The sequence below is a fragment of the Monopterus albus genome, unplaced genomic scaffold (genome assembly GCF_001952655.1).
Source record: "Monopterus albus unplaced genomic scaffold, M_albus_1.0 scaffold172.1, whole genome shotgun sequence".
NCBI lineage: Eukaryota > Metazoa > Chordata > Actinopteri > Synbranchiformes > Synbranchidae > Monopterus > Monopterus albus.
The window spans coordinates 1,447,902-1,464,456 of NW_018128052.1; the positions used below are offsets into that span (position 1 = coordinate 1,447,902).

General features: G+C 40.8%; 1 protein-coding gene across 1 annotated transcript in view; it reads left to right on the top strand.

The window, feature by feature from the left end:
- LOC109969251 (dynein heavy chain 11, axonemal-like) overlaps positions 1-16,555 on the top strand; it is a 42,078-nt gene that overhangs the window by 16,941 nt on the left and 8,582 nt on the right. Inside the window, 38 exon segments of the mRNA XM_020615977.1 lie at positions 5-150; positions 245-361; positions 454-592; positions 1,250-1,342; positions 1,448-1,642; positions 1,955-2,032; positions 2,987-3,119; positions 3,515-3,642; positions 4,124-4,272; positions 4,389-4,539; positions 4,711-4,842; positions 4,974-5,147; positions 5,244-5,448; positions 6,096-6,261; positions 6,394-6,496; positions 6,867-7,004; positions 7,144-7,245; positions 7,545-7,706; positions 7,945-8,028; positions 8,423-8,532; positions 8,657-8,819; positions 8,985-9,108; positions 9,566-9,708; positions 9,874-10,035; positions 10,246-10,305; positions 10,397-10,570; positions 10,683-10,829; positions 11,086-11,199; positions 11,420-11,563; positions 12,701-12,883; positions 13,006-13,011; positions 13,524-13,625; positions 14,071-14,205; positions 14,348-14,521; positions 15,303-15,435; positions 15,535-15,637; positions 15,891-16,013; positions 16,127-16,331. Of these exon segments, the coding sequence (XP_020471633.1) occupies positions 5-150; positions 245-361; positions 454-592; positions 1,250-1,342; positions 1,448-1,642; positions 1,955-2,032; positions 2,987-3,119; positions 3,515-3,642; positions 4,124-4,272; positions 4,389-4,539; positions 4,711-4,842; positions 4,974-5,147; positions 5,244-5,448; positions 6,096-6,261; positions 6,394-6,496; positions 6,867-7,004; positions 7,144-7,245; positions 7,545-7,706; positions 7,945-8,028; positions 8,423-8,532; positions 8,657-8,819; positions 8,985-9,108; positions 9,566-9,708; positions 9,874-10,035; positions 10,246-10,305; positions 10,397-10,570; positions 10,683-10,829; positions 11,086-11,199; positions 11,420-11,563; positions 12,701-12,883; positions 13,006-13,011; positions 13,524-13,625; positions 14,071-14,205; positions 14,348-14,521; positions 15,303-15,435; positions 15,535-15,637; positions 15,891-16,013; positions 16,127-16,331 (5,100 nt within the window).

Sequence of the window (16,555 nt, forward strand, 5' to 3'; positions counted from 1 at the left end):
CCAGTCCATAGGCAACATTTATAAGGGCCTGGCTCAGACAGGTGTTTGGGGCTGCTTCGATGAGTTTAACAGGATGTCAGTGGAAGTGTTGTCTGTGGTAGCTGTGCAGGTCAAGACTATACAGGATGCTGTGCGCAACAGGAAGCAAAGGTAGCTGGAGCTTCTCATGTTTTTCTTTACTAATGCAGTCTACTTTCTCTACACACCCATCTAGCAACCTGTAATTTGAACTGTGCTTATATAGATTCCATTTCCTGGGAGAAGAGATTGAGCTGAAGCCAACAGTAGGAATCTTCATCACCTTGAACCCCGGTTATGCCGGCAGGGCTGAGCTCCCGGAGAACCTCAAGGCTCTCTTCAGGTCTAGTATAAACAGAGAGAATGAGGAGATGTGAAATGCGAGAGTTGAGTTTTGAAGGTAACTAATTAATATCTGATTTGCTGACTGTTCAGGCCCTGCGCTATGGTGATCCCTGACTTTGAGCTGATCTGTGAGATCATGTTGGTGGCAGAAGGATTCATAGATGCTCGTCTGCTGGCACGCAAGTTCATCAGCCTCTATACTCTTTGTAAAGAGCTGCTTTCCAAACAGGTATGAACATAAAACCATCTTGTCAAGCCTCACAATGTACTATAACTATCCCTTGTGCTATTTTAAGATGAACATATACTATTTAAAAAGCTCATGGAAAGATATGGGATGCTCATTTAGATTACCATGTGAGCACAGGTCTCTAGTTGAATTAGGTTCACACTGTCTTTACAGAGACTGACGGTGATTTGTGCTTCAAGCTAGGTTTAGAACTACAGTATATCCATTTACATGTACAATGTGCCTGTATTTTTAGAAATCTGGGTCTCTGCTTTTATTGCAGCGCAAAGAAATGCAGAAGTGGTGCTATGATGTCTTTTCCTTAATTTGAAATGTGGTTTTCTCATTCATCAGACTTGATGACAAGACTGTGATTAATCATTACTTCCTTCCTATTTATATTCAACTTTAATCAACTCGTTTGTGTATGATATGGTGAATTTTCGGTATGTGAATAAATCTAGCAGGTGATGCTGAATGCAATCATATTCTTTTGAATTCAGTTCTCTTCGCTCGAATCCTTGTGGTTGCACAATGAATAAAGACTTGCTAGACTTACAGTATATCAAGTATCCTCTACTACTAAAATACATGACACCAACAGTTGAATGTAAAATGTTATATTATTGTACTAAGTTTATTCCCTTTATCCGTCAGGATCATTATGATTGGGGTTTAAGGGCCATCAAATCAGTCCTGGTTGTGGCAGGATCTCTAAAGAGACAGGAGCATAGCAGACCTGAGGAGCAGGTCTGTTACATCTTCTCACATATAGTACATACAGGAACAATTGTACACAGTCATATGACTTGTAGTCAGCACACATTTGCGTTTATAAGTGCATTTCCTCCCCAGGTGCTGATGCGAGCGCTGAGAGATTTCAACCTACCTAAGATAGTGACCAATGATGTGCCCATATTCCTTGGGCTGATCAGTGATCTGTTTCCTCAACTGGACGTGCCCAGAAAGAGAGACCCTGAGCTGGAGAAAGCTGTTCGCCAGTCAGTCAGTGAACTGCGCCTGCAGCCTGAGGAGAACTTCATACTTAAGGTGTCTTATTTTAATATTATGTTAGAAAGAAAAAAGCAATCTTAAGATTACAGTACAATGTATGTGTATAAATATATAACTGTTATGAGTAAAACATAGTTCATCAATCTTTTTATTTATACTTGGGAATTATAGTTCTGAATTGCAAGTTTTGACTTAGGAGGATATATCAAACTCTTTGGGAACATCAATCAAAACAGACGTTTGTATATGAGGTCTGTGGTTTGTCAGAAAGAAATGTGAATATAAAGTTAATAATGCTTACTGTATATGATTAGAAATCAGGTATGATGCACTGTTTTGTGTCAACAGGTGACCCAGCTGGAGGAGCTGCTGGCTGTCAGGCACTCTGTGTTTGTAGTTGGCGGACCAGGAACTGGAAAGAGCCAGGTTAACTCTTTTATTAATACTCTATCCAAGAAACCACATACAAAGTAGTATTTGCACATACAGTATGTTTTAAGAGGGGTTTATATCTGTTGTCCTTACATAGAACAACATACAATTTAGTTTGAAACCATACTATTAATTATGGAGCTCTTTCTAGATTTTGATACCTTATATATAAAAGATGTCCCAGCAGTTTTCAGGTGACACTGCCCACCTGCTGTCACCCACAGCTAATGTAAATCCAGGGAAGAGTTTCATTTCAGCTGAATTTGAGTCCAGTTGAAGTGGCCCTCGATGTGCACCTAATAAAATAGAATAACAACAAAATAGCAGATTAAAAAAGGAGACAAAAAACAATCTATTGATAAATATGTGAACATATATAGAATTAAAAAAGAGCTGCTGGGTGTGTACAGTGATTATATGAGTTTATTGTATCTTGTTATAATATGAACATGGGTTAAGTGTTCATCAGAGTGACGGCCCAGGGGAAGACACTGTCCTTGTCTGGTTTTTTTTGGTGTTCAGTGACCCAAAGTCCTCTGTCATCTCCACTGTTTTGAACGTGTTCAGCTCCAGGTTTTTACACCCCACGCAACCTCCCATCTGTACGCAGACCCATCACCATCTCAGATGAGACTGATGACCATTGTGTTGTCTGTGAACTTGAGGAATTTAACAGAGATGATCATTGTGGAAGTAGCTGTTGGTTGTGGGGGAACAGAGATGACCATTGTGGAAGTAGCTGTTGGTTGTGGGTGAGGGGTGTGGAGCTCTACTTCTTGAACCTGCAGTAAAAGACATTCAGGTCATCTGCCAATTGATGACTCTCCACAGTAGAGGGTGATGGTTTCCTGTACGCCACACTGACGATGGGTCAAAACTGGCTTTTCAGAGTGACTCCTCTTTGCTACACGGTGCATAGTGTTCCATAGCTTTGTGTATGTTTAACAGATCCTGAGGACTCTCCATAGAACCTATGCAAACATGAAGATGAAGCCTGTATGGAGCGATATCAACCCTAAAGCTGTGACCACAGATGAATTGTTTGGATACCTGCACCCTGCTACCAGAGAGTGGAAAGATGGTGAGAATTATACAAGAAACCTAATAAGCAATAAATGATCAAGGTAACCAAGGTTGCCTCCAGATGTTGGTTTGTGCCAACAAGGAGTTATTTTGGTGCCACAACTATAATTTATTCCAAAGTTTCTTTTCAGAATTAATTAGAATTTGTGAAAGAACTTTGTGTGGTTCAGAGGTAGCGCTCGTTTGAATAGTTTTGATATGGAATAACTTGACTATGAATCTATTACATGACTTTGCTTTAATACATTATAGACAGGGTACCAGTGTAAGGGTACTGATGTTTTTAGCCATGTTTGTATGTGACATTTTAGCCTCAGTGATTGTCTGGTACCAGAACAACCTAAAGAAAATACTCCTGCTGTCTGCTGCATGCTTTACTCTCCTTTACTTTAGGTCTCTTCTCATCTACCATGAGAGAGCTGACCTCACTGAGCCATGATGGACCCAAATGGATTGTTCTGGATGGAGATATTGACCCTATGTGGATTGAGTCACTGAACACAGTTATGGATGACAACAAGGTCAGTGAACATCTTTGTTACCTGATATTATCTTCTGTTTGCATTGTTTGAATGTTGAATTATGTACTTTCTTCAAGAGTTTGAATATTTCTTAATTTTTAAATCAAACAACCCAAAGCCCAGGCAAAAATTTGAGGTTCAAGTTTTAAGGATTTTATTATCAATTCACTATATGTGCAGGACATACAGAAAATCGAAATACCGTTTCTCTCTCACCTAGTATTGGGTGCCATAACATTCAGGAGCTAAAATAGAATAAAGTAGAATGAAAATAGAATAGAATAGGATAAGAACTGGATTAATGTAATTAGGATAAATCTAAATGGTACAGCCATAAGTTGTGACTCAAAACCGAGTACAGTCAGTGACAGTAGAGCCAACTGTTTATCAGTTCCAGCCACTTTGCATTTTGCAGCTGCTGTAGGTATTTGAACAAATGAAAAAGCTCCAGCAAACCTAATATTTGCTCTCCTCTGTTTAGGTTCTGACTCTTGCCAGTAATGAGAGGATTAGCTTGTCCTCCTCCATGCGTCTACTCTTTGAGATCTCTCATCTGAAGGCTGCTACGCCGGCTACCGTGTCTAGAGCAGGAATTCTCTTTGTTAACCCACAGGACCTTGGCTGGAGCTCGTAAGACACAAACAGTCTCACACACACATAATGCACAGTTAAAATTCTGGACTTCTGTTTATTCACTTTTCTGAAATTGTATTTTGGTTGGCGTGCTGTCTCTACTGCATTGTCAGTTATGTGACGAGTTGGATAGACACCCGACAGGCCCAGTCAGAAAGAGCCAACCTCACCATTCTGTTTGATAAGTATGTACCGTACTGTCTGGAGCAGGTCCGCTGCAACCTGAAAACCATCACTCCCATGCCAGAAAACAGCATGGTACAGGTGAGACCATGCATGTTTATTTTGTATCTCAGTCCAGAGAATCTTAATCAGCATATCTTTACATCCTGTCTTCTCAGTGTTACTCAACCAGATTCTATGTTTTCTTCTTGCATGATGTGTTAATATGTGTTGTCTAATCAGATGTGGCATTTTTATGTTTTGTTCAATCAGACTCTGTGTTCTTTGTTGGACTGCCTCCTGACTGAGGACAACACTCCAGCTGACTCTCCCCGAGAACTTTATGAGCTCTACTTTGTCTTTGCCTGCATCTGGGCCTTTGGAGGCGCTCTCTTCCAGGATCATGTGCGTGTGGTGGCTAAATGTTTACTTGAAGAGCTAACTCTTAATTGCCTTATTTTAAATTATAGGATAAGAAGACAATTCAGATTATGATATCTAATTATGAACTTGTGTTTTCTTAAAACTTGGTGCAGCTTAATGACTACCGTGCTGAATTCAGCCGCTGGTGGACTAAAGAAATGAGAGCAGTGAAGTTTCCATCCCAGGGCACTGTCTTTGACTATTTTATAGACTCTGAGACCAAAAAGTTTACATCCTGGAGTGAGAAGATGGTGCCATTTGAATTGGAGCCCGACGTACCTTTACAGGTGTGTACCAGTGACGTCTGCGATTGTCCACGACAAGCATGGGGCTACTGCATATTAATTCACGCACTCAGTCAGATCATGTGATGTCTGCTTCAGGCAGCGTTGGTCCACACCCCAGAAACCACCTGTCTGACCTACTTCATAGACCTGCTGCTCCAGAGAGGCAAGCCTATAATGTTGGTGGGCAACGCAGGAGTGGGCAAGACCATTCTGGTGTCTGATAAAGTCACCAAGCTGAAGGAGGATTTTGTGGTGGCCAAAGTGCCCTTCAACTACTACACTACGTCAGCCATGCTGCAGCGTAAGGATCACATGAATGTCAACCAGTATTTTTGAGTCATTGGTTTCTAGTGCAAAAATTAATCTAGGTTCTCCAAAGACTTTTTACTTGTTGTGTGATAGTGTGCAAGTGCAGAGAAGTTATGTCATTGACTATCAATGATGTCCCGGGTGTCACTGCTATTATGCCAGTTGCTGTAGTGCCTACTAAACTATTTCTGAGGAAGGACAGGGTGGTAGTGTCCAAGTAGAAAACATAGAAAGTTTGTTTGTTTGTTTGTTTTTTTCAGAAGTCTGTGCCATTCTACAAGGTTTTTTATATATTACTGAATACACTGTGTGAATGTAAAAAGCCAGGCTACAAATAAAATTGTGATAAAATAATAAAATAATAATTAAATTGTGAATATACTGTGTTACAGTATAATGCATCTAGTAGTGCCTCACTGCATTTGCCCATTCATAGGGATTAAATTACACAGTACTCATAATACAAATCCTTTTATTCTGACTCGTTGAACTTTGAAATTGATTTATCCTTGTATTTTTTAAATCTTTTCTCTTGGCACGCTTCAGAATCACTCTTCTGTGTTCACACATGGTCTGTGTTAAGTCAGTATTTCTTGTGATTTTCATGAACTCTCATGCATTATTGCACATGGATCTCAGGTGTTCTGGAGAAACCCCTGGAGAAGAAAGCTGGTCGTAAATTTGCTCCCCCTACCACTAAGAGACTCATTTACTTCATAGATGACCTCAACATGCCTGAGGTGGATGTTTATGGGACCGTGCAGCCACACACCCTCATACGCCAGCACCTTGACTACAACCACTGGTAAGACAGACACACTGCGGACACAGACACTAAATGAACAGTTATATACTGCATGTCAATACATACTGTTCATTGAATACAGGTTATACAGAATTTCATGGTTAGGTTGAATCTAAACTGAACCTTTTTTAGGTATGACAGACAACGACTGGTTTTGAAAGAAATATATAACTGCCAGTATATCACCTGTATGAACCCAGCATCTGGAAGCTTCTCTATCAACCCCAGACTACAGGTATAGATATGGATGCACATAGGCATCTACAGTACATACTGCATTTACAAAATACTGTTATCAACATTTCTACTGAGAGTACTTTGTGTCACCATGACTTTCATAACCTTTACATGATTAACATTTTATTGTTAGTACTGTACAAACAAAATCAACAGTAAAATGAGATGCCGTTTATGCATAAAAATGATAAACAAGCAAAAAACAAAAGTGAAAAAATGTTATTTTCCTTAAATATCTTTAAAAATTACCAATAAAAACATGAAATCAACTCACTGAAAGTCGAACTTCAGAGACAGTTCAGAAAGTAATATTGGTTAAGTCTCCTGATGGTAAACCAAATTCTTAAATTATGCTGTCTCTATTCCAGAGACATTTTTCAGTGTTTGCGGTACATTTTCCTAATGCTGACGCATTAGCCACCATCTTCTCCAGCATTTTGTCAGCTCACTTCCTCCAGGGAGGATTCAGCTACGGCGTTTCTCGCTCAGTTGGAACCCTCATACAGGTACATTTATGGTATTATTGTAGCATTTGTCTAAAGTAAAACCAGATTGGTCTGCCATTTATTTGCTCATCTGTTTGTCATTGCCAATATTTATCCAACTATTCCGACATCTATCCATCTTTTGGTTCTGCTCATCCAGGCAGCTATTTGTCTGCATCAGAAAGTCAGTCAGAACTTTCTCCCTACAGCAATTCGCTTCCACTACATCTTCAACCTGCGAGATCTCGCCAACATCTTCCAGGTAAGACACACATTGTCATTCAGAATACACACAAAACACTACACAGCACTGCACTAAATCAGATAGTTGCTGTGTGAACTTCTTTAATTAGAATCCCAGTAAATCTGAATAAATAAAGTAATCTGAATAAATCTGAAAGGATATGCTAGAACCAGTTATTCCTCACATGCTCACCCCCGCTATCAAACTACATTTCCCTGTTTGGTAGGGATAATAATATTGGAAATAAACCTCAATATTGTGTGTCTGTACTGTAATCTCATCACATGCTTATTTACTGTTTGTGACCTCGTGTGTAGGGTATTTTGTTTGCCCTGCCAGAGTGTATTCGTTACCCAATGGACCTGGTTCACCTGTGGCTCCATGAGAGCTCCAGGGTGTACTCTGACAAACTGATGGAAGAAAAAGATGTGGAACTCTTCAACAAAATCCTTCTGGACACTGGAAAAAGATATTTTGAGGTAAGAAACAAGGAACATAATAACCTTATATGTTTAAACTGCTGGACGACGTGTTTACATCCAGCACAGCTCCACCCTCTGGCAGCTGCAATAATGTGTGAAACACAAATGGTGTTTTTAGGCAATCTGTAGACAATATGTGATACTGTATAATTTCTAGCCATTGAAGGGTGTTTCAACTGTGCCATGTTCAGTAGTTTCTTGGTTTTAAGTCTCTGTTTCTGCCAATTTTCTCCAGGGAATAGATGAATCCATCTTTATCCACCAGCCTTTGGTGTACTGTCACTTTGCCCATGGAGTGGGAGAGCCTCGCTATCACCAGGTACACACATTCATTCACACAAGCTAGTTGGAGCTGTTCTGGTCTGGACACCATGTTGCTCCTGTCAGGCATCCATTAATTCTTTATTAACTGAGGTAATAAAATTAGGTGAGTTTAATTGTTTTGGACTTTATTCAGTTTACTGGGTGAATTATGGCACATTCTTCTGTCCTGTCTAATCTGTCAGGAGATAAATGAGGATGAATGCACTGTCATTGACTAACTAATTGCCTTTAGCTTTTATCTCAGGTTTGTATTGGAATTTAATCAACTCAACTTGATAAGAACTTAATTTCATTCTGTATCAGGAAGTTGGCACATACACACATACTGACTTGGACACTTCTGTCCTTACTCAGGAAAGCCAAGTTTGTTTATTTTTCATTCTTGTTAGGTGTCAGACTGGGAGAAACTCCAGAAGACACTGGCTGAGGCTCTGGAGCATTATAATGAACTGCATGCTGTCATGGACCTGGTACTGTTTGAGGAAGCTATCCAACATGTGTAAGACATACATACAGATACCATCTCCTAATATGTATAAGGGTGGATTTACACAGATGAGCACATGATGTAAAACCACAGACCATATAGTGTACACACTGTTGATTCTGGTGTTTGTGTTCAGGTGTCGTATCAATCGTATCCTGGAGGCCCCCTACGGTAATGCCCTACTGGTTGGGGTAGGCGGCAGCGGGAAGCAGAGCCTCTGTCGGTTGGCTGCCTTCCTCAGCACGCTGGAAGTTTTCCAGATCACTTTGCGCAAAGGCTATGGCATAAATGACCTTAAGGTAAACATGCTTTTGCACGTGCAGGCACAGTTGATGCAAAATGTCATTCCACTCCTTGATATAATTGCAGTGTTGTTTTTTAATTTTCCTCTTTTTATTCACATTTATTCTTACTTTGATGCTATTTGTATTTGTTGTCCCTTTTCTGCAACCCCCTATTTCCAGAGTGATTTATCAGCACTGTACATAAAGGTGGGGGTGAAGAACATTGGGACAGTGTTCCTTCATACAGATGCCCAGATCCCAGATGAACGTTTCTTGGTGCTAATCAACGATATGTTGGCCTCAGGTTTGGCTACACTGTCCTAGGACGGGCTAGCTACTGTTTTCAGCTCTAAATACTTTCACCTGGGGAATATCAGAGAGTTTTTATCTGAATTTATAGTGTCAAAGACTCTCCAAATTTAATTTCATAGAGCAGAGAAGGTGCATTGTACATAGAATAGGGACAGAGTGGCTGGGGAAACAACACATCTAAAAATCTATCACTCAATTGTGTGATGCAAAAATCTATACAAAATACATAATTTATTTTACATGTTCTGTCTAATGAAAAAAAATATACTAAACTGTGGTCTTTATGAGTTTGTAATTATTATCAGTAGCCTACTACATAAAGTTGGTGAGTAATATAACTAAGCTCAAATGGTTTTAAATGGCATCAATAGCCCATGAAAGAGAAGCTGTGGAATTATATAAATTGGAAAAAATGCATACTCTGAGTTTACATTGTTTGTGTTATTTAGGGGATATTCCAGACCTGTTTAACGACGAAGAGGTGGATATGATTGTGGGATCCATCCGTATGGAGCTCAGAGCATTAGGACTCGCAGATACTAGAGACAACTGCTGGAGCTTCTTCATTGAGAGGATACGAAGACAGCTCAAGGTCTGAAGCAGCATGTATTATGTCATAGTAAACCATGTAAGAGATGGTATCAAAGTGTAATACAATACATTTTACCACATCAATGATTCTAAAATATTTTTTTCTCCCGCTGTCTCCATCTCACTCTTCATCTCATGACCTTCCGCTACCCCCTCTGTTATCCAGGTGGTCTTGTGTTTCTCCCCTGTTGGGTTCACATTGCGGACACGTGCACGGAAGTTTCCAGCTCTGGTGAATTGTACAGCCATTAACTGGTTCCACCCCTGGCCACAGCTTGCCCTGCAGTCTGTCAGCTCTTCATTCATAGAGAAGATACCAGGACTGGAGGTAACAGCACATTTAGCTAGTGTTCATTATGACTTTATTTTACATATGTGAAATCTTGTAGTACTTGGAAGTTGTAATTGTATGGCACAAGTGAAGTATAACTAAATTTGTCAGTGCAATAACATTTATTAAGATAAATGTGGTTACTCTAACTGGTGGCTGCCAATAATAATAATTCCATAAATCTGAGTTTATGTTTATCTTCCAAAGCCAAATGTGAGGGCGTCTATCAGTGAGTTCATCTCGTACACCCACACTAGTGTCAATGAGGTGAGTTACTACAACACACTGAGCACAATAACCACACCTGATATCCTTTCTGACATCATCCCTTGGTCCCTTGTTTAACTACACCATCCAGGTGAGTATCAAGTACCAGCAAAATGAGAAGCACTTCAACTACACCACTCCAAAGAGTTTCCTGGAGTTTATGAAGCTCTATGGCAATCTACTACGGAAAAAGCGCACAGAGCTCATCCAGAAAATGGAAAGATTAGAGAATGGCCTACAGAAACTGCAGACTACTGCATCACAGGTCACATAATATGGACTATACTTTTTGAATGCATATAAATGTTATTTATCCAATTTTTCTGATCATTTACTCAATATACTCTCAAACTTTCTTGTCCGTCTTATTTTTTCAGGTTGAAGATCTGAAAGCCAAGCTAGCTGTGCAGGAGGTGGAGCTGTGGCAGAGGAACACAGACATCGAAGCTCTCATTGCTAAGATCGGACAACAGACAGACAAGCTGAACCAGGAGAGGGCTGTGGCTGATGCTGAGGAGCAAAGGGTATGAGTGTGTGTTGGTCAAGGGCTGCATGTTCTGCAAGATCTTCAAAATTACTGCATGTTTGAGATTATTTTATGCCACTTGTTCAGTTGACAGTGAAATATGAACAATTGCCCTATTAATGTACTTTTTTAATTAAAGAGAAAAGTTGATTTCTCTGGTTAATTAGCTTTATGCATTTTAAAACACATGTGTAACAACCTCTAGTCAAGCACACAGATCACGTCACATCTTTGTCCTGTTTTCAATCATTCAGGTGGAAGCAATCCAAGCTACAGTGACCAAACAGCAGCAAGACACTGAAGAAGACCTGGCCAAGGCTGAACCTGCCCTTCAGGCAGCCAATGCAGCTCTCAATACACTAAACAGGGTAAAAAATAAAACTTGTGCACACATAAATACAGTGGCCTGAATCCTTTCACCACAATTGATTTATTTTGTTTTATTTCATTCAGTTTATTTTATACATGTCCATCACTAGCTGTGCATACAAATAAAAACATGCTACAAGGCTAGCTCCATCCCAGCCCCCCCAAAAAATGTGTGTGTGTGTGTGTGTGTGTGTGTGTGTGTGTGTGTGTGTCATCCAGCTGAACCTGACTGAGCTGAGAACGTTCCCCAGCCCTCCAGCTATTGTCACCAATGTCTCAGCAGCTGTTCTGGTGCTGCTGGCTCCCCAAGGCCGAATCCCCAAAGATCGCAGCTGGAAGGCCTCCAAGATGGTTATGAGCAAGGTGACAATTTGCAGTGACACTTTGTAATGTTTCAGAATCCTCTATTTGCTAAGTGTGTTGAACACACAAGGAATTTGACTCCAGTACAGTGGTCCTATAGTTCCACCCAATACAGCTGCATTGCGTTCCATCTGCTACCTGGATTTGATCTGTGTGGCTTCAACTCCTACCAGGGCTGGATTTATCATATAGGAGGATGTTCTTTGTGTTTAGCTTCTACAGTAAGTAGGCTTTGTAGTTAGGCTCTGTTTCTTTTTTGTCTGATAATTGTGTGTTCTTATTTCCTACTTTGTTGTCTGTAGCCTATAGACAGAGACTACAGTTAAAAGTTAAATTTAATTTAATGGTTACAGTTGAGTCATTATGAAACACTGATCAGATCTTTATGGTTATGTTTCAGTTGTTAACAGTACATTGATCCTAATCATTTCATAGCCTATCTATGTTTCACACAGGGGGAAAGCGCTATGTGATTGGTGGGTTAAACTTTGTCAGATGCGGCATCTGTCAAAAATAGACTCGATGCGTATCTTTAGCGAAGTGGACCAGAGAGCTGCATGTGGGACGGAGCGGAGACAAAATGCATCGAAATGTTCCCGGTGGGAACAGAATCATTGACTAGACTGGCAGAGATCAGCTCCGGCGATCGCATCACAGATGGAACGCAACACAGCCAGATCCGGTGGCAATTAGGGGTTAGATTAATGACTTGCTACCACAAAACCAAAAGTCCATCACAAGGAAGTTCCCTAAACTGCTGATGTAACATTGTTTCACATTTAAAATGAAATGGTGTGTATTATCTGTTTTGGTGATCAGTGAGTACTCCTTTTATCCACTAGTATGTGTTAGGTTTAATAATCTCTGTATTTTGTGTTCTATGTGCTGCTCCTATCTTGTCCATGATGCCCTTGTAAAAAGATTTGTAATCTCATCAAGGCACTTTCTAAGTTAAAGAAAGTTATATAAAAAATTGTAGAAAACAGTTAATTTAGATAGTGTGTGGATGTGCAGGTTTATTTTATTATACTTCTCCATTCTTGCTCATGATACAGAATCAAAAAGCCTGCTAAAGTATTATGTTTGGAGATTATGATGTGACACCATTTTATGTATTCCACACTCTCACACGTCCAGGTGGACGACTTCCTGCAGGCTCTGGTGAACTTTGACAAAGAGCACATCCCCGAGGCCACAGTGAAGTGTGTGAGAGACGAGTACCTCAGTGACCCAGAGTTCAACCCCGAGTTTGTTCGGCAGAAATCTTCAGCTGCTGCAGGGCTTTGTGCCTGGGTGATCAACATCATACACTTCCACGAGGTATCCACATGTACACTAGCTGTCACACACGTTTACTGTCATCTCAGCTTAAGGTTCTGTTGATGTTCCTGTTGTTTGTAGACTAATTCTTTCTTACTCAACCTTTGTGCTGCCTTGGATAGATTTTTGTAAGTATAACTCTTTGTTTTTGTGCTTCCATACCAGCGATATTCGTTTTTGGGTTGTACGTCCGTACAGCCCATTCTTGTGAATGTGATATCTCAGGAACACCTTGAGGGAATTTCTTAAAATCTGGCATGTGTCCACATGGACTCAAAGAGGAACTGATTAAATTTTGATGGTCAAAGGTCAGTGACCTCACTTCTGTCCCATACCCGTGAATTTGAACGGGTTGACGGAGACGTACAACCGCAAAGCTAGTTTATATTATAATGCTCATAATTTTATACATGTATGTGTGTGTTCTAATCGGTTTGTCACAACGTGTGCGTTAAGTGCAAAGCTCATAGCGTCAGTACTTTTATCTACAGGCCTCAAAGAAATAAGTGATATTTTACTAATTAAACTATAAACACACTTTTAAAAGTAGCTTAGTATATTTTAGTGGAGTCATCAAAATGTGGGCCAGACCTCACTGTCTCTGTTTGGGTGTGTGTGCATATGTGTGTTGTGTCTCCAGGTATTCTGTGAGGTCGAGATGAAGAGGACACGTCTATCTCAGGCCAACGCTGATCTGGCTGAGGCTGCTGAGAAACTAGAGGTCATCAGGAAGAAACTGACTGTAAGTGTATTTAAAACTTCATTCCTTTCTATTTTCTCTCTTTCTTCACATTTGTAGATATACATTAACTGCAGAGTGTAATATTTACTGTTAGACAAGAAAGACCACCTTTTGCTGCCAAATTGATGAGCACTGTTGCTGGCAGTGACTTTATAGTACAACTATTGTGCAATAGTACAAGTCCTGTAGCAGTTTCTGTACAATTCTGATTGTTTACAAGGTGTTTTGTTAGCTAGACAGACTTATTGTATTTGTCTCCCTGTATGCAATTTAGCCATAGGTTAATTTGTGATTTTTAAACAGTTCTGATTTTGCTTTATCATATTTGTTTATTTAGGTACTTACAGCATTGAGTCATAATAATTTCTAAACATTTTTTATTAATATTTTTTTCCTGATTAAATCCCACAAGTCGTTATACTTTCAGCCTCTATCTCTCTTTCAGGAGCTGGACGGTAACCTGGAAACTCTGACAACAGCATTTGAGACAGCCACGTCTGAGAAACTGCGCTTTCAAGAAGAGGTCAATTGCACCACCAAGACAATAGAGCTAGCCAATCGGCTGGTCAAAGGACTAGAGGTGGGCACAGCAGCAATCAAATAGGAAATAATTTGAATTGTTTATCAGACCAGTATGCTATACCAATAAAGTACCCATTCTTTCTCATGTATATTTGTCTATTGACAGTGTGTGTACTTGTCTGCCTGTGTGTGTTTTATAGAGTGAGAATGTGCGCTGGGCCCACTCTGTGGCTCAGTATCATGAACAGGAGAAAACTCTGAGTGGGGACGTCCTCCTCACCGCGGCCTTCGTCTCTTATGCTGGTTCCTTCTCCAAGAAGTACAGGAGGGAGCTGCTGGACAACCTCTGGATGCCATTTCTGCACAGCCAGAAGGTCACAATCTTAAATAACACTATACTACAAAGAAAGTCAATGGGTGTGACAGAAGGTTTGAGAAAGTGCAAACCACATTTGAGTACTTCTCCATCATTTAAGAGTGTGCAGGGACAGATTTGTAAGAGCAGAATTAGATTTGAATATGAGGGAGGACAGAATTGTGAGTGTAAAAAGAATATTTGATTTGCACAACAGTAATTTCAATTTACATTTGAGGGAGCAACAGAGATTCTCTCGACACTCGTAATGAATAAAGCTTCTCGCAGTCATTTTGGCAAAGTGAATCCCCTGAGCATAAACAAACAGAGGCAATGCATCACCTGTTCAGTTTGACCTGCAAGTGAACAGTCATAATGTTAGAGCCTTCCTTTTACTTTCAAAGTAAAGACTGGGACAGTTGACCACCCAAAATGGCAGTGTTTGGTGTCTCTCTTATCTTAAAACTAATCCCAGCTGACACTGGGCAAGATCCATCCTGGACAGGTTACCAGTCTGTCACAAGGCTGACACTTAGAGACAAACAACCACACACTCACTGGATAATTTAGAGTCGCCAATCAACCTAAGCTGAACATCTTTGGACTGTGGGAGGAAGCCGGAGTACCCGGAGAGAACCCATGCAGGCACAGGGAGAACATGCAGACTCCACACAGACAGGCCACGGGTCAACCCGGGCTCAAACTCAGAACCTTCTTGCTGTGAATGACAGTGCTAATCACTGCACCACCATGCTGCCCTCCTTCCAATCATATTTTTCTCCATATCATATTACCATCAGATCCCTATCCCCATGACAGAGGGCTCAGATCCGGTGTCAGTGCTGACTGATGATGCAACAATAGCCCAATGGAACAATGAAGGCTTACCAGGAGACAAAATGTCCACTCAGAATGCAACAATTCTCATTAACTGTGAGTATATTACACATCAACATGATAGTGCCCTTCTCACAGTCACTGCAGTGCTATTCTACACTACTAGCAATGCTCCATGTGTGTGTATTGCTTCAGGTGAGCGCTGGCCTCTCCTCATTGACCCCCAGCTGCAGGGCATCAAGTGGATCAAGAGTCGTTACGGTAGCAGCCTCAAGGTTGTCAGTCTAGGACAGAGAGGGTGAGTGTCTTCTCATTCCAAAGTTACCATCCTCATGTGATGGTAAACACTTTTGATGTGGACCTCCACGATAACTGAAGTGCTGCTATATCTGTCACATGATTGTACACACTAAAAACATCCACTGTCCACTATGGGAAAGCTTTTACTGTGGTGTAGCGACAGAATGGGTTAGCAGCATTCTACCATAATACACACCTGCTTCTATCAACAGTTGTTTGCTACTGTTGCCTCTGTGTAAATATTATTTCAGTTATGTAGACGTGATAGAGCAGGCTGTAGTGGCGGGGGACACCGTCCTCATCGAGAACCTAGAGGAGACCTTTGACCCTGTTATTGACCCTCTGCTGGGACGACACACAATCAAGAAGGGCAGGTAACACACTGACACATGAGTGCATGAGTAAGAACGTTTACACACAAAACAGCCATCTGTCTTTTCTTTCCCGCGCTCTACCCTTGCCACTTTTCCTTTTCACTCTCTCACAGTTGTATAAAGGTCGGGGATAAGGAGTGTTACTTCCACCCAGGCTTCAGACTGATCCTCCACACTAAGCTGGCCAATCCTCACTACAAGCCAGAGATCCAAGCCCAGACCACTCTCATCAATTTTACAGTTACCAGAGATGGACTGGAGGACCAGCTCCTGGCCCAGGTGGTAAACCAGGAGAGACCAGACCTTGAGCACCTCAAGGTGCAGTAAATTATCCCTGTCTTTCACAGTCTTGCAACACAATCCTCAGTGCCATTGAATACCAGTGTTTGCTCTCTCACCCTGTATTCTGATTCCCAGTTTTGTTTCAGTTTAGGCTTAGTCCATTTTATGCTAACATAACCAGTGCCTAACAGTAGCATCCTTGCAGTTGTCCACCTCTAGTGACTCATTCATCGTAAAAAAAAAAAATATATACTGTATAT